Here is a 24,360-nt window from a genome sequence, read left to right as displayed (position 1 = left end):
CAAAATTGTATCTTTTTTCTTTTCTTGAAAAGGCTTGTAATAACAAAGAAGGATTGCATTCTTAGAAAAATAAAAATGTTGCTTTTTGAATCTAGTAATTTTGTGTTCAAAGAACTATTTAAATTAGTGCATTGAGATGTATGAGAACCAACTTATGTTATATCTCAAGGTGAATTCCCTTATTATATAACATTCATTGATGACTTTAGTAGACATGCTTATACTTAAACTCAAATTTGAGGTATTTTCTTGTTTTAAAAAATTTTATAACTTGGTCTAAAACCAATTTAAAACTAACAATAAAATTTTTTGTTCAGATGGAAGGGGAGAATTTTTATCAAATGAATTAAAGATTATTTAGACTTAAATAGAATTGTCCATCAAAGATCTTGCCCCAAAACTCTTCCACAAAATGGGCTAGCCAAAAAAATAGTCATATAATTGAAACTATAAGAACTTTACTTATTTCCAAAAATGTTCTAAAAGGATTTTGGGTTGAAGCCGCTCTTATGGAAGTATATCTTATCAATAAAAAGCTTTTATCTTTATTAAATAATATATTGCCCATTAAAAAACTTTTTAAAATATCTCCTGAATGCAAAAGGTTAAAGGTTTTTAGTTGCTAGTGTTTTGTTCTTTCTAACAAAAATGATAAACTTCCTTCAAAAGTTAATCTATGTGTTTTCATTGGCTATATGATATTAAAAATGACAAATTGTATGTGTCAAGGAATATAACTTTTCTCCAAAAGAAAAATGTGTTTGATAAGAATGATTCTAAGGAAGATTATTGTTAATATATATTTATTTTACTGCATACAATTTTGTAATAGGTAATGCCCATCTGGAGCTTTTTCATCCTTTTCTTTGTTGTAATAGGTGCTGTCCTCTAGGGGCAGTTTTGTAATTTTTCTTTTTCTTTTTATTTTTTATTTTGTATTTTGAGTAGGGGCTCTATGGTCATTTAGACCATAGAGTCGTTGGAGCACCAATAATCATATTTATGATTGTTGGAGGGCTCCCAACGACTCTATTGGGAGCCCCTCCTCTCTCTTGTGTTGGCATTTAAAGGGACCTCTTGTCCCTATTTCTTAATACTTTTCTCATGCATTATTATCAATAAAGATAATATTTTTTATGCTCTTGTGTTCCTCTTTTTGACTCTTTGAAGTCGTTGTATGCACTTTGTGCTTGTGTAGTGCCTTAGTGCCTTTGTATTGTCCCTTAGGGCATGTTTGACGGCTTGTCCGGGTTTGGACAAAATGAACAAAACGAACGGAACAAAACATTGGTTTTGTTCGTTCTGTAACAATTGTTCCAAGTCCAACGTTTGTTTGGATCATATACAAATGCTATGTTCTAAATGTCCGTTGTTTGATGACAATGTGCGGACAACTTGGACAGTCATGGATAATGGGTCAAATTACTTCATTTTGGATTGTATGACCCGATTCGTTCACCATTTTACATGTTTTAACAAGTTTATTATGGTTTTTTGCTCGAATATGGATCCAAATATGTAATTATATTTAAAATCATAAATTTTTGTTCTGAATATGGATTTCGAATTGAATTTTTGCTTCGAATATGGATCTCTAATGAGATGTTTGCCCCGAATATGGATTTTTGCTCTTATTATGGATCTGAAATTGGATTTTTGCCTTGAATATGGATCTCAAATTGGATTTTTGCCCCGAATATAGATCTCGAATGATATTTTCGGCCTGAATATGGATTTTTGTTTTGGATGTGGATCTCAAATTAAATTATTGCCTCAAATATGGATCTTTGTTTTTGATGTGGATTTTTGTTTTGGCATTTAAAGGGACCTCTTGTCCCTATTTCTTAATACTTTTTATCATGCATTATTATCAATAAAGATAATATTTTTTATGCTCTTGTGTTCCTCTTTTTGACTCTTTGAAGTCGTTGTATGCACTTTGTGCTTGTGTAGTGCCTTAGTGCCTTTGTATTGTCCCTTAGGGCATGTTTGATGGTTTGTCCGGGTTTGGTCAAAATGAACAAAAAGAACGGAACAAAACATTGGTTTTGTTCGTTCTGTAACAATTGTTCCAAGTCCAACGTTTGTTTGGATCATTTACAAATGCTATGTTCTAAATGTCCATTGTTTGATGACAATGTGCGAACAACTTGGGCAGTCATGGATAATGGGTCAAATTACTTCATTTTGGATTGTATGACCCGATCCGTTCACCATTTTACATGTTTTAACAAGTTTATTATGGTTTTTTGTCCGAATATGGATCCAATTATGCAATTATATTTAAAATCATAAATTTTTGTCCTGAATATGGATTTGGAATTGAATTTTTGCCCCGAATATGGATCTCTAATGAGATGTTTGCCCCGAATATGGATTTTTGCTCTTATTATGGATCTGAAATTGAATTTTTGCCTTGAATATGGATCTCAAATTGGATTTTTGCCCCGAATATAGATCTCGAATGATATTTTCAGCCCGAATATGGATTTTTGTTTTGGATGTGGATCTCAAATTAAATTATTGCCTCAAATATAGATCTTGAATTGGATTTTTGCCCCGAATATGGATCTTGAATTTGATATTTGCCGCAAATATAGATATCTAATTGGATTTTGCTCCAAATATGATTTTTTGACCCGAATATGGATTATCAACCAATGTAATGTTTCTTAAACTTTACTTTTGACATTCTTTATCTTTCGAAACAGTCGACAACTCGTGCCAACATATGGCATGCGATTTTCTAGAATCTCTCATCCGTTATCGTAGTATCTACATGCCTCACATGGCTCGATACTGGCCTTGATGAACGGGATACGGGTTTCTCAAAAGAACCCCCACCAAGAAGTTCGTTCGAGCCCCAATTCGGGGTTACCCGAGTTGTGTCAGATGCACGAACTGAAATAGACAAGCACCCCCTTTCCAAATACGTAGACTTGAGTAGTCTTTAGTGTTTTAGCGTAACTCCCAAAAATCCTCAAGTTTACTTTGCAGGACTGCTCACTCGAAAAGTCAGGATCCTTGCTAGGGATCTCTCTCCTTAGTCAAGGATGTATCGTTTAAGCCCCCAACTCATCTCTTATCATAAGAGGGAGAGTGGTAAATGCATGTGCATACTCCTCGAGGATACATCTAATAGTGCATGCGATGAGCGAAATCATAAGCATCATGTTCAATGGCAAGGCGATAACGACACATTTGAAAAAGCAGGAGCTTGGGCGCAAATCGTGATGGCAAAGCAAAGACTGAAAGCAGGAGTGCGTAAGCAAAGCCTAGGCGCAATGCGTGGCAGCAAATTAAATACTGAAAGCATGAGTGCAAACATAAAGCCCCTGTGCGCAAAGCGCGACAACAAAGGAATCCTGTTAAGGAACTATATCCCTTTCATCATAGAGTACTTATAGACGTGCACTGGTCGTTAGTACTATGATGATCGGATGAGACAGTCATGTGACCTCGAACAGTGCTAAATGCATAATGCTGTAATCACATAAAATGGTGATCGATCGCCTTCACAGGCAAGATGCTCGAGTGGTTGAAAGACCAGAGCATGTAAAATGGGTCGTCAGTTAAGCAACGCCTGACAAACCCATTCACCTTTTGTTTCTGTCAAGAGAGAGGATGGATCGGTACAAAAACTCCAATGGACAGGTTGTTAACAACCACCCCCACGAGCAAAAATCCGGCATCGTAGTCATTGGAGTTAGGGGACGGGACTACCAGACATTATCCTATGCGATAGATCCCATGGACTTCTGCAGAAGTTGGATGCATCCGTTGCCAAGTAACTGCCTTTGGGGAATCCTCAGTGGAAACAAAAGAGGGAGAAACATTTTTTGAGAAATCGGAAAGTGAAAACATGTTTGGAGACATATAAAAAGATGCACTGGAGTCCAAAAGCCAAAAGACTTTACCTGGAAGAGATGAGGTAGACACGACGGCACCGGAGGTAGCTCCCTTGAGTAGAGGTTGAAGGGCTTCCACTATTTGATTTAAAGAGAGTGACCCACTTGATGATGCCTCCTCCTTTTGTGGAACACCGGTGGTAGCCATTGCGAGAAGCTTTTTCCATTTGGGACATATGGGTTTGATATGTCCGGGTTCTTTACAAAAATGACAAATAATTTTGATATAGTCCCTTTTTCCTCTTGGCCCACCATTTTCACCTTTGATTTTGTGGTTTAAAATGAGGGGGACGATAGGTTCTTACATTGTTCCCGGGTCTTGATACGACATTGACCTTATTACTTTCTTCATGATTACAAGGAACCACAAGAACACTTGATCCTTGTTTACATAAACTCATACGAGTCTCCTCACCACTTAATTTGGTGAGTACATCTTCAAGAGAGGGAGGAGAAAAAGAGGATAGAAGAGAGGACCTTATTTGCTCAAATTCGGGCCTTAGCCCATTCAAAAAATTGAAGAACCGATCTTCTTCAAGTTGCTTGTGACGGAGTTCAATTGCTTCTCCACTCCATTTTGGTTCAAGCATGGCAAGCTCATCCCAAACGGAGGAAAGATCGGCAAAATATTCCCTAATAGTCATTTCACCTTGAGTAAGAGAGAGAGCCTTCTTTTGAAGATAATACTTATGAGATAGGTCCCTCGATGTATACATTTTTTCAAGATAATGCCAAGCTTCCGATGCCTTTTTGAACTTAATAATGTTGGCATTAATCTTGGTTTCAACAGATGAAAAAAACCAAGAAAGAATCTTGAAATTCTTCATTTCTCACTCATCGTGCTTCTTAGAATACTCTTCAAGGGCTCTAATCCTTTCTTCTCCTTCAAGAATCTTGATCTCACTTACGTTTACCACAATTATTTTGGGTTCCGGTTCCGGAATTGTGCCTTGCACATAACTCCATAGCCCCTTCCCTTTTATGTGAGCCTCCATGTTTCCGGCCCAAATATGATAGTTGGACCCATTTAATTTGAAGCAAGAGTAAAGTGAGACTCTTTTTTGCCCATTATGAAGTAGAGAGAAAGGGAGAAATGGCGTACCAACACAATATTCCAAATGCTAGCTTGCGCAAGATTCTTCTAAAATATTTGAGAAGCAAGATCCACCACTTCAACCTTCAAATATCCGAAGGCACGCTTTTCGAGGTACTTGAAAAGAAGAGGATCCCACAATCCTCTATCACCAACCTGGCTCTGATACCATGTGAAATTGTCTATGAAAAGACAATACGCATACAAGCATAAATACTTTATAAAAGCAGTGTACGAAGACACCCTCACAACACTTGAACAAAATACGCAAAAAGCGTAAAAATAGCAAACATGCAATAATGCATGTATTTGATAAAAGGAACAAATGCTTGAGACTCTCAAGCTTAGGAATTACAAGGAGGGAACACCCCTATTTATACAAGTGCCAAAAGGTGCAAAGGGGGGGCTCCCAAAGGAGTCGTTGGGGGCCCCCAACGACTCTATTGGGGGGGACCCCCAATGCACTTTAAATAATAAAAATAAATAAGAAAATTACAACATATTCCAAATGGAATATGCGCAAGATAGGAAATTACAAGAATATCCTTTTCGGGTAAGAAATAAAAAAAGGTATATAAATATATATATTTATATATATAGAGATATATGTACATATAATATATTATATGTATATGTATCTCTATGTATATAAATATATATATTTATATTTACAATAATGATTTTAGGAGACACATTTTAACACTCCCAACAACTAGAAATATAGTTCTTGGGAGCACTCCCAACAACTCTATTTCAAGAGCATTATAAAGATTATAATGCCCTTGATAAAATGAATAAATTACAAAAGTAATAAAAACCTAAAGTGCCCTTAATGAATACAACTAATGACATAAGAAAAAATGATTAAAATACCACTAATGGGTTTTACTTATTATATATATATATATATACTTTAACATGAAGCACATCAAAATGGATTGTCACTACGTTCAGGAAGAACACTTGAGGGAGACGATTGATTTACCATATGTTTTTTTCGAATTTCAGATTGCGGACTTCTTCACCAAGGCTCTTCCTCTACGACACTTTCTTTTTCTTCTTCTTAACATACTTTCGGTGATCTCACCATAAGTTTGAGGGAGAGTGTTAATATATATATATATATATATATATATATATATATATATATATATATATATATATATATATATAAACTAAAATACCCATTAGGGGTATTTCAGTCTTTTCACATTGTAATAGGGGTCAGCCTAGTAAGGGCTGATTTTATTTTCTTTTTTCATTTTCTATTTTTGTTTTTTTATTTCTTTTTGTAATATGGCTGTTGAGGCAGCCCAACTAGTCATTGGGCTGCTCCCAACGGTCATAAATATGACCGTTGGGGGCTTGCCCAATGATTAGTTGGGCTGCCCCACTCTCTTTTGTGTGGTTATAAGTAGGAGTTTTCCACTTGGATTCCTAAATGCTTTTCTAAGCATTTTATGATTCAATACATATTATTTTTACATTGTGTTTTCTTTATGATTTGTGTTTGGTGATTATCTCCTTTGTGAGATTGTAATTGGTCCATTAGTGACCCTTTTTTGTGTTTGTGCACTTTTGTAGCCCTTTAGTGGCATTGTGTTTGTGTACACCTTGTTTCATTTCACACATCTGAGGGTCAGGTGTGAAAAAAATAAAAAATAAATAAAAATATTTACATTTTTTCACTGGGGGGTTCTTTACCCGAGGGTAGCAAACATTACCTCTATATAATTGTATATACATATATGAATATATACATGTTAACAGCTGGGTGAGGTTCATTATTGGAAAAGATACATCAGACTTTGACCATGGGGTTATTATTTTAATTATTATTCGTGATAATATTACAAATATATAAGCCCTACATCACATGGATAGTCCATTTTCACTTCTGTACTGTGTCCTTATATTCTAGGCTTTCTAGCTGTATTGGAAAATTTTGTAAAAATGCCATATCCCTGTATCTACAACCATATCCATGTGACATAGTCTAAACCTGATCCACTGTCGACTAGGGCCATGGAACCAATGTTTGAGGCAAAGTTTCAACATCAAAAGCTAATCAGTAATCACATGTTTTACTAGTTGACATGTAGCTTTATTTTTTGTTGAATGTATCTGCTTGATCATAAGTTAATATCTTTTCTGTAATAATTATGTGGCTGCTGCAGTTTTACTGTGACCTGATTAACTTATTATATATGATGCCCTATGCTTGGAAGTGGAACTTAATGTTTAGTAACTTCTAGGGATATTTCTTTTTCCCTTTAGGCAAACAAATACTTTTTCTTTCCCATTTAAGGCATGTTTATCTAGGTGGTCATCCACGTTGATAATTTAGATTAACTATGGATGATTTAGATTGTGTCCATACTAATTCTTACCTCTAGTTTTATTTTTTCCCCTGGTTTATTGATTCTGTTGTACGCATTCTTATTTTTTTCCAGATATGGGATCAAAGAATTCAGAGGAACCCATCATTATATAATGGAACTAAGTTTAGGGTACAGAATTCTCCTCTGTCAACTTGGATGCCTGTTTCCTGTTGTAATTCTTTTGTTGTTTAGCTTTAGTATTATTATGATTTTAGTGCTACCTTTGATTTCTATTGGTTCTACATCTCCTTTGTGACAGTACCTATCTAGCTTAGATGTTCCATATAGGATTTCTGTTGGAATGCATTAGGAGTAATTCTAGAAAGGTTTTTTTTATTAATCGTTAAGCTATGAGTTATCCTCTGTGGAATCTGGTCCTGATAACACTCCAGTTAAGATGGGATGACTCAGGATCCAACTTTTATGTTTGATAATTTACTTCTCCATGAAGGGATTTTTAATTTTCTATGACATCAACTTGAGCAAATGTGACTGCTTTACTATATTGAGTTGGCAGTGATGAGTCAGCATTTATGTTTCTTCCGGTTCATATGGTCAGCATGTAGCTAGGTATGTTTCATTTGACTTTTATATTCATTTGCTATTGCTTGAATTACTACATTCTTTTTTGATATTTTATGGTTATGTAGATATGCAGCAATTGCTTTCTTAATGTAATTTGTTAGGACATGAGATTGTTGTGAAGTACTTCTTTTGTCTTTTAGTGAACTTGTGACTTCAGAACTTGGAAATCCACCAAAATAATGTAATATTACATTTGTTGATATTTCTATAAACATAAATGTTATAAACAACTGATGTAATAGTGCAACTGTTTACTGAATTTGCAGTATGGAGGTCATGTACTTTACCCTGCAGAAAGTGGTTCAAACCAAGAGCCTCGTGTCTGTCTTCACCTTGGTCTGACAGACTACAGGTCTATTCTTGCATGTTCTGGAATTTCTTGTTTTTAATTGTTCAAACTCTATAATTATTATATTTTGATAGATAATGGAACCCTTACTGAGCATCATGTTATTTGAGTTGAATATTAATTTTTGTTTTTCTGGCAAAGTTGTGAAATTAGGGATGTCAATGAATCAGATTTTATCTGATATCTGACCGAATTCGATTCTGTTTAGTTGCATTTGGTAAGCCAAACCATATCCTATAATCGGATGCGGATATGGTTTTGATTTTTTGTTGACGAATCCAACAAATATTTGATTTTGACAGATATCCGAATCTGTTTGCATGTAAAAAAGCGGATCTGGTATGAGTTTTTCACCATACGAATCCAAATCCAAATTCGAATCCATTTAGCCAACATCTGATTAGTCAAATATGGCTATATATCCGATCCAAATCCGAACCGTTTACATCCATATGTGAAATTTAGCAGTTACATGAGATAAAAGTAAAGGGGTAATCCCTTTCTCAGCTGTAGCTGGGCTACTACCTGGGGCTCTTCGTTTGGCTGCAATACGAAGGAAGCACAAGCACACTCACTAGAGTAAGGGGCAAAACTCTAGATTGTCTTATTTCATTAAGAAAAGATATACAAGAGAGTCTACCCTCTTTATTGGGCTTAGATTACAAGGAAACATTATAAAGACTGAAATACCCCTAAGAAAGATAAGAACAAGAAAGAAACAATAAAAAAATATGTACAATAAAAAGACATGTCACATATCAAATATCAAAATACCAGATATGGCCCTAAGACACAACCTACTCACTATTTTCACACTCCAAACTCGAGATGGTGCAGTAGGAACTATCACAAGTTTGGAAATAGAGGTGTGAAAATGAACGGTTGGTTGTGCCTTGGTGAACACATCTGCAATTTGATGAATGGACTGAACATAAGGCAAGGTAATGGTGTCATCAAGATATGCCTGATGTACAAAGTGACAATCAATCTCTACATGTTTGGTACGCTCATGAAACTCTGGATTCTTAGCCATATGGGTAGCACTCTGATTCTTGCAATGCCATCCTAGCTCGATACTCAACCTCTGTTGTAAACAATGCAATCCTTGCTTTTTGTTCTTCCAAGGGATTAAAGAGTCTCTAAGAAGGATACAAAAACTTGTAGTAGAATGACGAGTACTACCACATCCTCCAAAATCAGAATTGCAGTAGGCTTTAAGCTCAAGTGAAGAGGCTGAAGAGAAGAATAATAATACATAATGCATACTTTGAGGTAATAATTCAGGTAAAAACAAATACTCAGAAATCTTCTTAGGCACATTCTGAAAGAAACTTTCATTTTCTAAAAAATAAATATTCCATGATATATATAGTTTGCCCTTTTTGAAAGCAAAACATCTAAACCCTTTTTTAGTTTCCCTATATTCAAAGAAAGCACATGGTATTGCTTTAGGAGAGAGTTGTATCATTTTTATTGGTAAGAAAAAAACACTTCATCCAAAAGGTCTTAATCTAAGATAATAAGGACAGATTTTAAAGAGCTTTTCATAAGGAGAAATGGTTTGAAGCTTAGATGATGAAAGTCTCTTGATAAGATATACAACCATCAAAGAAGCTTCAACCTAAAAGTGTTTTAGAACATTTTTGGAGATTAAAAGAGTTCTAGTGGTCTCAATTATGTGCTTATGTTTTCTCTCAGCTAAATAATTTTGTTGAGGCGTATAAGCACATGATCTTTAATGAACAATTCCATTATTTTCAAAATATGTTTTGAAATCATTTTGACATAAACTCTCTCCCAGAGTCGGAGCAAAAGATGAAAATTTTAGTTTTAAATTGATTTTTAATAAGAGTATGATATTTTTTAAAGTTTTCAAATACCTCATATTTGTGCCTAAGAAAGTATATCCAAGAAAATCTAGTATAATCATCAATAAATATCACATAATAAGAGAATCCATCTTTAGATAAGATGGGAGAAGGTTCCTATACATCCGAGTACACTAATTCAAACAGTTTAGATGAAAAGGTTCTTTTGAGAAAGAAGAGAGCCCTCATTTTGCCAAAAACACAATCTTCACAATGAAATTTTTCATTACAAAATTTGTTCAAATGGGAAACTAGGATGTCCTAGTATTTGATGCCACAAAACTAAGTCCACATTTTGAACATTATAACAAAAATTGCTTTTTGGAAGAAGTAGACGATCCATGTAGTAGAGGTCCCATTCTCTATGTCTTTTGTCAATTTGCTTTTTAGATTGGAGATCCTGTACAAAACATTGTTTAGATAAGAAAGAGACACTACAACCTTGGTTGGTAATTTGTGAAATAGAAAGGAGATTTAAATTTAGTTTTAGAACAAGTCTAACTTTTGGAATAGAAAATTTTGAAGTATTTTAAAATTTTTTAATGCTTTTTATGTTAAGAGAGGACTCATTGGTGGTAAAAACATTACTTGGCGTTGAATCAGTGCTACACTCGAAAAACAAAGATATGTGTGAAATTATATGAAATAAAGCTCTAGAATCTAAAAGCCAAAAAACCTTATTGGAAGGTGAAGATGTAGAGACCGCGACATCGGAAAAAGATGAAGAGTTCTTGATTAGTGGATGAAGGGCCTCCATGATTTGAGAGAAGATGGTTCCAATAGATTTTGAATCTTCATTGGTCTCACTTCTTTGTTCTTGAGATGCTCCCACAGATGTCACTTTTTTGTCTTCTCTTCCTTTGAATTTGGGATAATGACTTAATATGACTCGGTTCTCCACAATTATGATAAGTTAATATTAGTTCTTTTCTTGTTGTCATCATATCTAGACTTCCCATTAGTAAGATTTTGAAAAATGTGGTGGTTTATAAATATTTGTATTGACACCTAGTCTTGAAACAGCCAATACGTTATCCTTAGTCTCCTTGGAATCAGACATAGACCTTAATCTTATCTCTTCCATACATACTTAAGACTTCATGTAAGGGAAATGGTTTTTCCCTATGAATGATATTGACCCGAACTTGTTCAAATTTGAGTCTAAGACTTCTAAAGAATTGAAACAATTGTTCCTCATGCTTGTATTTCTTCCATTCTTGAGCATCATTAAGAGTTTCCCATATAGGCTCAAGTTTGACTAATTGATCTCAAATCCTTTTGAGGGTACTCTAGTATTCCTTCATAGTCTTGTCACCTTGTTTATAACTATGTATTTTATCCTTGAGATCCCACTTGTGAGCCACATCTTTTTGGGTATATGTTTGTTTAACATACTCCCAAGCCTCATCGGCTCTTTCAAATTTAAGAATGTCGGAACATAGTTCCTCATGCATACTACCCATGAAGAGGGAGAGTACTTTGGCATGACCTACTTTTCACTCTTTATAGGCTTTTTTATATTCAATCATAGCCTTCCCTCTATCAATGCCCTTAAGAATTTCTTCCTTGGATTCACCTTTTTCTCCAATAACTGTTTTTGTGAGAATCGGTTGTGGTTCTAATGCGGAACCATCAACAAATTGCCACATATCCTTGCCCATAAGAATTCTTTTAACCGCCGTGTCTTATATATTGTAGTTTTTCTCATCAAATTTGATGCGAATAACCGTTACAATTTCTCTGTCGACCATAGTGGAAAAGAAGAGGAGAAAGAGTGGTAAGAGTGAGAGAGAGAGAACTAATAATAAGAGGTGGTGCTCCAATTTGATGTAGATATGCCGTAGGCTTCTTTGCACGTTCCAAGCTTTCAACACCTCCTTTCAATACCTTTTCTTTATGAGTCCACACACCTTCAAGAACTTTAGGCTCCAATACCATGTAATGAAACAACAAGTGCATTATAACAATGCCACAAAGGAGCTACAAATGTGCACACACAATTATACAAAAGCCACTAAGGGCTAACACATAAACCTCTGAAAAGAGAGAGAACATATATGAAAAAAATAAACTTCTTATTTAACAAATTCTTAGAACAAACATTACATAGAGAAGGAGCCAATAGCCCCTTTATATACAAGAGATGGCATTGGGGATCTCCCAAAAGAGATGTTGAGAGCTCCCCAACGGTCATATTTGTGACCGTTGGGGAGCCCCAACAGCTCTTTGGTCATTTGACCATAGAGCCCCTAATCTAAAAGATAAAGTACACAAAATAAAACTAAAACTAAAAATAAGAATAGAAAACACCCAAAAAACTATCTCTAATTACATGTACAAATTATCCAAAATATCCCTGGTCAATAACCTAAATTACATATCCAAAAAATATATATATATATATATATATATATATATATACATTTTAACAATCACTAACCCAAGATAAGTTAAGAGAGTTAATTTACTAGTTAGACCTTCAAGACTCCGCTCTTTTTTATGTGCATTTTTTAAAACATGATGATGAGGGAAAAATGGTAATTCTACATTACATTTAACAGCAACTTTAACGGTAGTAAACTCCTGGGCCTTTTTAATTAACCACAATATTTTTTAGGTGCATTTTAAAAAAAATTCAAAACTTAGGTGCTTTTTATATCAATGCCCAAACTTTAGATGCCTTCTTTAAAATTTCCCTAGTTTTTTTATTGTTTCATATATGCATCTTTTAGTTTATTAGGATTTTTATGTAGCTTATATGGGGTATTCCTGATGTAAAATCTGCATCTAAGATTTTTTTTAAATATCATTCAGGACATTTGTAGGCACAAATTTAAGTCCTATGTGGGAGCAGTTTATCATTCTTTCTCAAGGTATATCCACAATGGAGTTTTTTTTTTGTTCACGCACATGTACACACTTGTAGACACATGAATGTATGCACACACACACAATATATATATATACATATATATATTTATATATGTATATTATTTTTTTTGATAAACTATATATGTATAGTATATTTATATATGTATCATTGTACATTTTTTGTCCATTACAATCTGAACATGAATAAGCTCACTAAGATTTTTTTTGTATTTATTACATGGGAAAATTGGCATCGGGTTGGGAGACCTACTGCACTGGAAAGTCCTGCCAAGCTATGGTTGCCACGCTTGGCAGCACAAAACTCAGAGACTGCACCCTCACCCACCAGGGAGCCTACTGCTTTGGCCTTGCTGAGCTATGATTCGGTTTCTCCGAACGTTGTGTTTGTTGAAAGCAGGTTTCATACTCAAGAAATGAGTGATGACATTGATGACCATCTCCACGTGAAATATTTCTGGCTAGCTGTTTGTTTAGAGGGTGCTGGTGATGCTGTCCCAAATTGGCACCAAACTAGACTGTGTAGAAGGTACATAATTTTCCATGGCAGCTGATGAGGTGCTAACTGATCAGTTGCTGTATTTTCATGGCCAACATGAAGATGGACACATAAATGTTGTCAGACACAAGTTAACAATATACCGTGTTTCCATGTATTTTTATGCATGAAGTTCCTCAGATTCAGCAGGTAGTTCAGCATTGGGCTGAACCAGCTCAGGTTTATACAAGCATAAATCAAGGTGGGCAGCAACCAAGTAGTAGTGAACAGACTGTTACAACATCTGAAGATATAAATAATGTACCTCCAATGCAATCAGAACAAATGGGAACTGGTGCAGAAATTCAAATGGAACAGCCTGTGCTATGGCAGTCGAGTAGGATAAAAATGCTCCATTGAAAGGTTCATAAGTTAAAATTCCTTTTCAGCTGTTTTTCAAATATTTATGGCTGTTGTTCAAGAAACCATTATATCAAGAAACTCTGATGAGGCAAGAAGAAATTTTGAGTGGATTGAAGCGATGGATAAGGTATAGATATCAAACTTGGGAGATTGTTGATTGGCCAATTGATAAAAATGTACAGTTGTAAATGAGTGCATCAGATGTAAGTATATAGTGATAGAAAGCAAGATTAGTAGCAAAAGGGTACACCCAAGAATATAATCTCAACTAAGGTAAGACTTTAGCCCAATAGTGAAGATTGATATCATATTAGTATTATCATTAATTTTTAATTTTGGATGGGAATTGCAAAACCTTGATGTAAAAAATATATTTTTGCATGGTGAACTGTTTGAGGAAGTGTACATGTAGCATCCACTTGGGTATAGTGAAGGAGATGCGAGTGTTAAAAATTGTTGGCTTATGAAGACTATATATAGGTTGAAGCTAGCCTCAAATTCTTGGTTTGATAGTTTTCCACATGTAATATGTGGTCATGGCTTTGTCAGAAAACAAGTTGATCATTTTTTATTCATATACCAAAGAAAAACTCACAACTCTTATGCTCTTATATGTATATGATATGATCATAACAGGGAGTTCTTTGAATCATATACAAGAGATAAAAGAGCTTCTTCATAAATCATAATAGATTCCAAATGAAAGAACTTGGTCCTTTGCAATATTTTCAGGGGATAGAAGTTGATCGAAGAGGTAATTCTCTATTCCTATCTCAACATAAGTATGCTATAGATTTGTTACAGAAATATGGAATGGGAGAATGTGAGCCAGTATGAACACTTGCAGCCATGAACAAGCATGTTGTATATGATGAGAGTCAAACTCATATCTTTACCTAAAAGTTATAAAAGTATTTTGGGAGTACAAGACCTGACTAGTGTTTGTGGTGAACCATGCGTCACCCTTTATGCATGCGCCTAGAGAGACACATCTTGATGTTGTGAAGAGAATTCCCATGTATGTAAAGGCTACACCTGTGAATGGTTTGGTCTATAGAGCCTCATCTAACTCTTCTATTGGCCCATTAAAAAATAGTCAACATCTTGTTTTTTGTAGTAAGAAACAACAAACAGTTGCAAAGTATGGCATTGAGGCTGAATATAAAGCCATGGATGCAATGACAATAGAATTTTTTTGGTTGAGTTAATCTTTTAACTACTTTGAGGACAACCAATTGCCCACCTCCATTTTATTTTGTCATAATAAGAATGTGGTAGCAATATCAATAAATCCAGCCCATCATAATAAAGCCAAACACATGGATTTAAACAATCACCTTGTGCATGAAATGATAGAAGACCAAGAGCTTGAGACTAAATTTATCTATGGACAAAGTCAAATTGTAGATTCATTCGCCAAACCATTGTCTACATGCTGGCAACATTAAAGGACAAACTATGCATGATCTTTAACTATTCACAGATATAGAGGGGCTGTTAGAGGGAATGATGTTTTTTGTAATGTTTGTGGCTTTTGTTTATATTTTCCCTTTTGATGTATTCTTTAGTGCATTTGACTTGTGTGTAATTTTGTATCTGTAAGGGGTATTTTTGGAAAGCAGTTTAAAAACCTTATTATATATTAATAGAAGTTGAAAGAGGTCTCATCCAACAACCTCTATTGAGCACCAAAGGCTGCCATCCTTCTACCTTTCTTTTTCACCTTCCTCTATTGTTCACAGCATGGAATGTTGTTGAGAGCCTAGTAAATAAAGATGTGGGCAGCAAGTGGGTTTACCAGATTAAATATAAATCAGATGGGAGTATAGAGAGGTTCAAAGCTAGACGTTGTGAAAGGATATAACCAGCAATAGGATATGGATTATGAGAAGTCATTTAGTCCTATTGCAAAAGATTGTATTGTAAGTATAAGAATTATATCATCTCTTTCTTTGTCTTTTGACGGGCTTTTATTTCAATTAGACATTAAACATGCATTTTTGCATGGGGAGTTAAAGAAAAAGGTTTATATGGGGCGACTTAAACAAGCATCTAGGACATGAGTTGAAAGCTTTTATAATGTTTTTAAGGAATGTGGATTTGAAGTTGCCGTTGATAATTCTTTATTCATTTATCATGAATTGATAACATGCACAACTTGAGGGTGTATGGGAATGAGGCTGCATGATTTTCAAGAGTAGTTTTGGTATTCAAGTTAGAAGATTTGTGAGTGATGGAAAACCTGTAGTATATTACTTTATTTATTTGTTTTGTAATATAGATGATGTCCCCTTAATGGCATATGTTTGTAATTTAATGACTGTGTATTTGGTGATTACTTGTCACCTATTTACTGTAATAAAATTTTCATTTCCTTTTAAAAAATAAGATAGGTTGTCTTTTAAGAATAAATATTAATTTTAGACCTTAAAGGCTTCTAATGGTAATTGCTGTAATGAAATAAAGCAGAAATACAAAAACAAGGTGCTTAGGCACAAATACAAGTCCTACAAGGGACAATACAAATGTCAAAGGCAATACACAAGCACACAAGTGCATAAAATGGCTACAAAGCGCCTAAATGTGCACAAGCACAAGTCCACAAAGGAACAAAACAAAAATCAATCAATGGCAAATACATAAGATCACAATAGAACACAAAAACATAAAAATAATAATTCTTTATTGAGATAGAATGCTTAGAAAAAGCATTAACAAACAAGAAGGGGTTTTAATCCTTTATATAGACCATAGGAGGCCGATATAGTCATTGGGATGCTCCCAACGGCTATAAATATAGTCGTTGAGGAGATCCCAACGACTATATTCGACAAAGTCCAATAAGCCCTTATAAAAAAGGAAAATGATGATAAACATAAAATAAAATAAGACAAAACTTACCCTAATGGGCAGTACTTATTACATGTGTACAAATGACCAGAATGCCCCTACATGGGCAAAACCTATTACAATGATAAAACAGTTTAAAAAAATATATAATATATACATATGCACTCACATATATATATACATTTTAACACTCCCCTCAAACTTACGGTGTGATTACCGAAAGTTTGAAAATACAAAAACAAAGGGAAGGGTCCAAGTCTTCATTGACAATCTTCACCAAATGGCTTCATTGGCTATCTTCATATTCATGATGCATCAAAAAACAAAATTTCTCTCAACCCATATCATCTTTAAGAATTTGAAGAGTGAACAAAACAATGGTTCCAACTACACAAAGGAAGATACCTTAACCAAATAGTTATTGAAAGAAATCGTTTTAACCCAATAGTTAAAAAATAGTTATAGGATATATGTATATAGTTTCAAAACAAATATATATTTTGAAAAAGAATAACACAAATTAATTCTTATATATATATGTGTATATATATGAAGAGAGGATGGTTAAGTTCCCTAACAAAACATAGAGGTTCTATAAACTAAACAATTTTTAAAAGCGAGTTAGATATTCACCTTAAGCAATAATTTTTAAGATTTTTAGAAACATTAACAACAGTTCAGGCAAGGTACAATAGCCATTAAGATAAACACATGGAATATACTTCAAAATCAAAATCAATTTTTAAGAATTTCTCTTTTAGAGAATCATATAAAAACAACATATTTTTCAAGGAAACATAAATTCTGAACATAGTGGAATTTTGATCCCTAAAGTTCAAAAGACAAGCACATATTAGACATAAAATAAACAATTTTGCAATAATGTCCCAAATGCTTAGGTAAACATTTTAAATAAAGATACAACTCATCAAAAACCCGACAACATGTATATTAAATATAAGAACTCAAAGTAGCTCACAATAAAAGGAGAATTAATTAAATTCATACAATAATGCAAGATAACCAACATGAAACAAATCCAAATACCCTCAACATATATATCCAACATGCAATTAAAGTATATTGATAATGCACATAATACCATGAAACAAAGATGTTCTCACAACCCAATAAGGTTCATGCACAAGAGGCACTTCACACACAACCCAAATATGAGTTTAAGCACAAAAACCATCAAGGGCCAAGAGAGCACACATAATTTTATTGATGTGAGAATGCACATAAAATGCATGTAAATTTTTCAAGGGATAACCATCTTTCATACAAGGACAAATGGGCACCGGAAAAGATTAGGAAATACATGAAGAAATTTTAAAAATCCCACATACAACAAATGATAACAAGAGAAATTATATTTACAAATCTCAACAATAGTTTGCTCACCACAAGCAATCACTTCTTTGACCTCCAACTCAACATCCTCAAAATTCAAGTGTATCAACGCATAAGACAAGAGATCAACACAAATGTCAGCAATAACCAAACTAGTGACCATGCACCAGCAATACCGGCTATCTAAACTGACAATAAATACCAGCTACAACTACATGAAATGCACATCCCTCACCTTACAAATGGTTACAAAACTGCAATCAATACTATCAGCTACAACGGGCGCACATAACTCACCACAACCATGGTTATAAAACTGATAAACAAAATCTCTTATCCAAAAAAAAATTCACTCAAATAAGAGGGAAGAGTGGAGAAACAAGATAGGTAAAAATACTGTAATGAAAGCAAACTGATGTTAATAAGCAAGAAGTTTTGAAAACAATATTAAAGTCAAAGCAATAAATTTTGCAATAATATGAGATTTAATCCATAAGGACCAATATAGTCATAATCAAATAACACTTGAGCCATCACTTGATAAAAATCGATACGAGCATCCAATAACCAACAAGAGCCAAATAAGCAACTCAGTGGTACAACTCACTTATAGAAGCAAAGGTTAAATAACTGTCAGTCAGACCCAAAACAAGCGCCGATACAACACTCATAAATCAGTAATCTAAACTGATAAAATATAGAGGTGCACACATAACTCGCCCCAACAAACTCTGGCTCCATAACACCAAGGTGCATGCAACTCACCTTGAAAAGGTCTAACAAAATAATGGATGTATCAAATAGAAAAGTGATGGATTAAGCCAAAGTGACAAATAGGCAAACCTTGAAAAACACATTCCAAGGATAAGAGAAATAAGAACCGTTTTGACAAAAGTTTCAAAATCAAGTGAAATAACAAGAGTATGAATCCTCAAATAAGTTTAGTAAATTCATGCAATAAATGCAATTGTATGACAAGATAAAATGACCACTAATGAGAGTCTTCAACTACAAACAAGAATGTCCACCAATAAATACAAAATCGACAAGCACAAAAGTGAACCACAAAGGGCACACTCACAAAACCCACAAAGGGCATACACAAAGAAGACTCATAATTCACAAATTAATATTTTATTACCAAGTATGCAAAAAACATAATACTTAAATCCCATGTGAGGTAACACAATGTAAAAGCATGTAAGGTAATGTTCACTAAAGAACTATGAGTTCAAGAAATAACACAATCACAAGTTACCAATACCATTAAGGTCTCCAAAGAGAGCCCTCATAAAAACAAATCTTTTCAATAAATATTTTTATTAATGATTATTGTTGAGAAGCAGTCACCGTTGCATATGGGTAGTTTAGTAACTACTTAAGAGGTTAGGTGCATTATTGTAAATAAGGTGTTTTAGTCTAATCTCTCTATTTAAGTGAGATTAGACCTAATTAGTATATACGATTCTTTCTTTTTCTCTCTCTCTCTCTCTCTCTTTTCTGATTTGCGTGAAACCCTAGTCGTCTTCAACATGGTATCAGAGCAGAACGTTGCTCTGGGCATCTGACTTGATCGACCCACATGTGGATCGGGTTCAGCGTGCGCAGTAGAAACGCAGATCTGAAGCCAGCGTGTACATCGCCTGATCTGATCGACCCATCTTCCTCCTGGTATCTAACGCCCTACTCCTCCAGCAGAAACGCATATCGGGTGGTGATCTTTGGCAGCATCTACAACGACTGGTGTGCGTGTGGAAGCTGAGATCGTTGTGCGTGATAGGAGCAGGGAGACACCTGTTTTTCTATCGGATGTCCGACCCAAACTACAACCTGGATCGTGTGATGACCCCACTGTTTTGGATCTGACTTCAGATCGTGTTGATGGTGGCAGTGTGGACGTCGAAGAAGCCTGCAATGTCTATCATGAACCAGTCGCGTCTCGATCTTAATAGCTTCTAAGGATGCAGATGTGGATTAGATCAGATCTGATCTATATAATTCAGATATGAAATCGGTTGTGTGGTTGAGGTATGCAACTTGTCGCAGTTCCTTTGTGAGGTGGATGGTTTAGGTAAAGTTCAATTCGTGGATCTGAACAACGTGTTACAGTCATTGTGTTACAGTCGTTGGTCGTGTATATCAGATTTATAAGTGTAATTAAAATCTGATATAGTCGGGTTCATAGTTGGTAGTTGGTGCACATCAAATCCGAGTTTCAGTAGGGTGTGTTTGCGTGTGGTTATACCTGCATTTTGGAACAAACCCATTATCTTATCCCATGGCTGAAACACAGAAGTCAGATATGAAGTCCGAAACAGTGGCTGATTATAAAGACTTTGCAAATCCTTTTTCATATGGATCATCGGTAAAGCTGGATGAGACTAACTATGCTAGGTGGTCTCGTACGTTCATGATGTCTGTCTCAGGGCATCGTAGAAAACATATTTTGTTGAAAAATGAGCCCAAAGACAAAACTGGAAAGTATGCTACATGGGAAGAGAAAAATGATATTGTCATGTCATGGATTATGAATAGTGTGCAACCTCACATAGCCGATGGGCTTATTTATTATACCACCGCAAAACAAATGTGAGATAATTTGCAAGGCACTTACTCTCAGGAAACTAATGTTAGTCGGATTCTTCAAGTAGAGCAGGAGATCTATAAATTGCAGCAAGGAGAGAAAACTCTAGCCCAGTACTATGCCTCTGTGAAGGCAACCTTTGAGAGACTAAATGCACATAGACCATTGTGCTGTGACAAACAGAAACTACACCAGGAGCATACTATGGTTGCATGATTCCTTACTGGCCTGTCAGCTGAATTCTCAGTTGCCAAAGTTCAGATGTTGACAGGCTCAGATGTTCCCACTCTTGCTGAGGCATATAATCCACTGAGCAGGCTTGCTATGTCCCTTCCTTCATCTCAATCAGAATCACAAACCTCGGCTCTGTTGGTTTCCTATAGTCGAGGTCGAGGTTTTCTTCCTAATTCTCGTGGTCGTGGACGTGGTCGAGGCCCGGGAGGACGAGGCAAGCTCCAATGTACCTACTGCGGAAGATTTGGGCATTTAGAAGATAGATGTTTTGACAAGAATGGACGACCTCCCGCATCTTCAGCTAAAGTTGTTCCTACAACACAAGTGGCCAAACCTGAGTCCCCCACTGTTCCTCCTTGTGATTCGGTTACACTTACTCGTGCTGAGTATGATGATTTGTTGGCACATATTCCGTCTAGTTCCCCCGTGGCTGATATTGCATGCTTTGCAGGTGATGAATTATCTTGCCAAGGTAGTAGGTGGATTATTGATTCCGGGGCATCTAGCCATTTGTGTGGAAATGAATGTGAGTTTTCAAAGTTGAATAGTGTTGCTAATCATAAAAAGGTTGTTCTTGCCGATGGGAGTTCCTCTCCCATTGTTGGCCAGGGAAATATCTCCATATCCCCTACTCTTCAGTTATCAAATGATCTCCATGCCCATTCATTCCCTCAAAATTTGTTATCTGTTAGTCGTGTTGCAAAGGAATTGAATTGTCGAGTAATATTTAATCCTGCTTGTTGCACTTTTCAAGACTTGCTGACGGGGAAGACAATTGGTAGAGGCTATGAGGAGGGTGGAGTCTATTATCTACACCAACCAGTTGGCTCTGTTCATTCCGCAGTTGAGTCGTCTTCTAGTCTGCTGCTTTGGCATCATCGTCTTGGTCATCTTTCGTTGCTTAAATTGCGTAGAGTTATTCCTCACATCTCGCCATCCACTACTCTGTTGTGTGAAGCATGTCAGCTTGGGAAACATCATAGGAGTTTATTTTCGTCCAGTCAGAGTCCTTCAAGTCAAAATTTGTTTGATCTTCTTCATGTTGATGTTTGGGGTCCAAGTAGAATTCCCAATCGTTCTAAGTGTCGTTAATATTTAGTCATTATAGATGATTTTTCCAGATTATCTTGGGTATTCTTGTTAAAAGATAGGGCTGAAGCCCCCATTATTCTTAAATCCTTGATTATTGAAATAAAAATTCAGTTTAATTCTTGCGTCTAAGTATCGCTCTTGAATTCAAATCCTCTGAATTATTACAATTTTACAAAAATCTTGGGATCCAACCTCAGACTTCTTGCCCTCATACCTCGCAACAGAATGGAGTAGCAGAGCGCAGGCATAGACACATTCTAAATGTTGCCCGTTGCCTTATGATTCAGTCCAATATGCCTGCGTCTTACTGGGGAGATGCGGTTTTAACTGCGGGATTCCTAATAAACCGTATGCCTTCAACCTCTGTGGGGGATCACATTCCCATTCAAATTCTCAGACCTGAAGCTCCTTTGTTCCCTATCTCACCAAAGGTGTTTGGTTGTGTGTGCTTTGTTCATAAACTTGGTCCCAACCGAGATAAATTGTCATCCCAATCTATAAAATGTGTTTTTGTTGGGTATCCCAAGCACCAAAAAGGATATCGTTGTTATGATCCCATATCCCAGAGAGAGTGTCAGTGCGGATGTTTCCTTTTTTGAGTCACATATTTTTCTAGTACTCCGAGAATACATGCTAGTCAAGGTGATTCATTTTCTCTTCCTGATCCTCCTTTTCCATTAGTCTGTTAGTCTTGAGCCTCTTGTTCCCAGTCTGACTCTGTCTCGTTACAAAAATCCTCCTGTGGTGTGTACTCATCGAGCTCCACCCAACTCTATGCCTGTGCCATCAGCTTCTCCATAGGTGAGTGTTCCTGACCCTACTGACGATTCTCTTATTGATGGTGATTTACCTATTGCTCTTCAGAAAGAAAAAAGGCAATGTACACTTCATCCTATTTCTCAGTTTGTTTCCGAGGCAAGACTTGGTGAAAATATGAAGAATTTTGTATTAGCATTATCTGCTACCTCAGTTCCTCTCAATTATCATCACGCTCTTCTGGACCCCACATGGGTGAAGGCCATACAGGATGAAATGGATGCACTGCTTTCTCGGAGAACATGGGACTTAGTTGATCCTCTACCTGAGGCTGAAATTGTTGGTTGTAAATGGGTCTATACTATTAAGTATAACTCAGATGGATTGATTGAAAGGTTTAAAGCTCGCCTTGTTGCGAAAGGCTACACTCAAACTTATGGGGTGGACTTCTTTGAAACTTTCTCTCTTGTTGCTCGTCTTGGGACTATTCGTCTTGTTTTGTCAGTCGCAGTGCACCATGGTTGGTCTCTATGTCAGCTTGATGTGAAAAATGTCTTTCTGTATGGAGACTTGGAGGAGACAGTTTACATGCACCAACCTCTGGGGTTCGAAGTTTCGGGGGAGTGTTAGAAGGTGTGCAAGTTGAACAAGGCAATCTATGGTCTCAAAGAGAGTCCCCGTGCATGGGCTGAGGTCATGTCAGCATTTGGGTTTGTTCGCTCTGCCTCAGATCACTCTCTTTTTATTAAAAAGACCTATATAGGGATTGTGGTCATGATAGTATATGTTGATGACATTATAGTCACAGGAAGTAGTGAAAAAGACATTTCTGACACAAAGTCCCATCTTCAGAAACACTTTGTGACTAAGGATCTGGTACCACTCAGATATTTCTTGGGCATAGAGGTTGCAAGGAGTAAAGATGGACTGGTTCTGTCACAGTGGAAATATGTCTTGGACCTGCTGAAGGGACATGGATGTTAGGTGCCAAACCTGCGAGGATTCCTATGGATCTCAAGTCTCATCTGTTTTATGAAAAATCCAAGCATGTGGACTGTAGCCGTTATCGCTCTTTGGTTGGCAAGCTATTATATGTGATTGTGACCAGACCTGACATATCTTTAGCCGTGAGCAAGATAAGTCAATTTATGGACAAACCTACAAAGACTCACTGGGATGCTGCAATGATGATTCTCAAATATCTAAAGTTCTCCCCTGGTAAAGGACTATGGTTTAAACAAAAACCGTATTTAGATATTCCTGCCTATTCAGATGCAGATTATGCAGGGTTGGTTGTTGACAGAAAGTCCACAACTGGATTCTGTGTGTTTGTTGGAGGGAATCTGGTTACTTGGAGAAGTAAGAAACAAATTGTTGTTGCCAGGTCGAGCGTTGAGTCAGAATATCGGGCTATGGCTCAAACTGCTGCTGAGATGATGTGGGTTAAATCTGTGTTGACTGATCTTCAAGTGAAAGTCGCATTACCTATGGAGATGATATGTGATAATAGAGTTGCT

The 24,360-nt window shown here is 35.8% G+C and overlaps 1 protein-coding gene across 9 annotated transcripts in view; it reads left to right on the top strand.

Annotated features, from left to right (window-relative positions):
- The window catches only part of NUDT9 (nudix hydrolase homolog 9), a 74,072-nt gene that overhangs the window by 23,222 nt on the left and 26,490 nt on the right, over positions 1–24,360 (top strand). For 6 of the 9 annotated variants that reach the window (XR_016431344.1, XM_090002759.1, XM_090002755.1 and 3 more), the window contains 3 exons: positions 7,455–7,511; positions 8,234–8,319; positions 12,999–13,057. Coding sequence is in view for 8 of the 9 variants with exons in the window: in XM_090002759.1 (XP_089858885.1) it covers positions 7,455–7,511; positions 8,234–8,319; positions 12,999–13,057 (202 nt within the window). In the remaining variant the exon portion in view is untranslated. The remainder of the gene's footprint in view (positions 1–7,454; positions 7,512–8,233; positions 8,320–12,998; positions 13,058–24,360) is intronic. The other 3 variants (XM_090002762.1, XM_090002757.1, XM_090002760.1) reach the window with 1 other exon arrangement.

Source organism: Nuphar pumila, chromosome 4 (genome assembly GCF_984573655.1).
Source record: "Nuphar pumila chromosome 4, dmNupPumi1.hap1.1, whole genome shotgun sequence".
NCBI classification, from domain to species: domain Eukaryota; kingdom Viridiplantae; phylum Streptophyta; class Magnoliopsida; order Nymphaeales; family Nymphaeaceae; genus Nuphar; species Nuphar pumila.
This window is presented reverse-complemented; position numbering and strand designations above follow the sequence as displayed.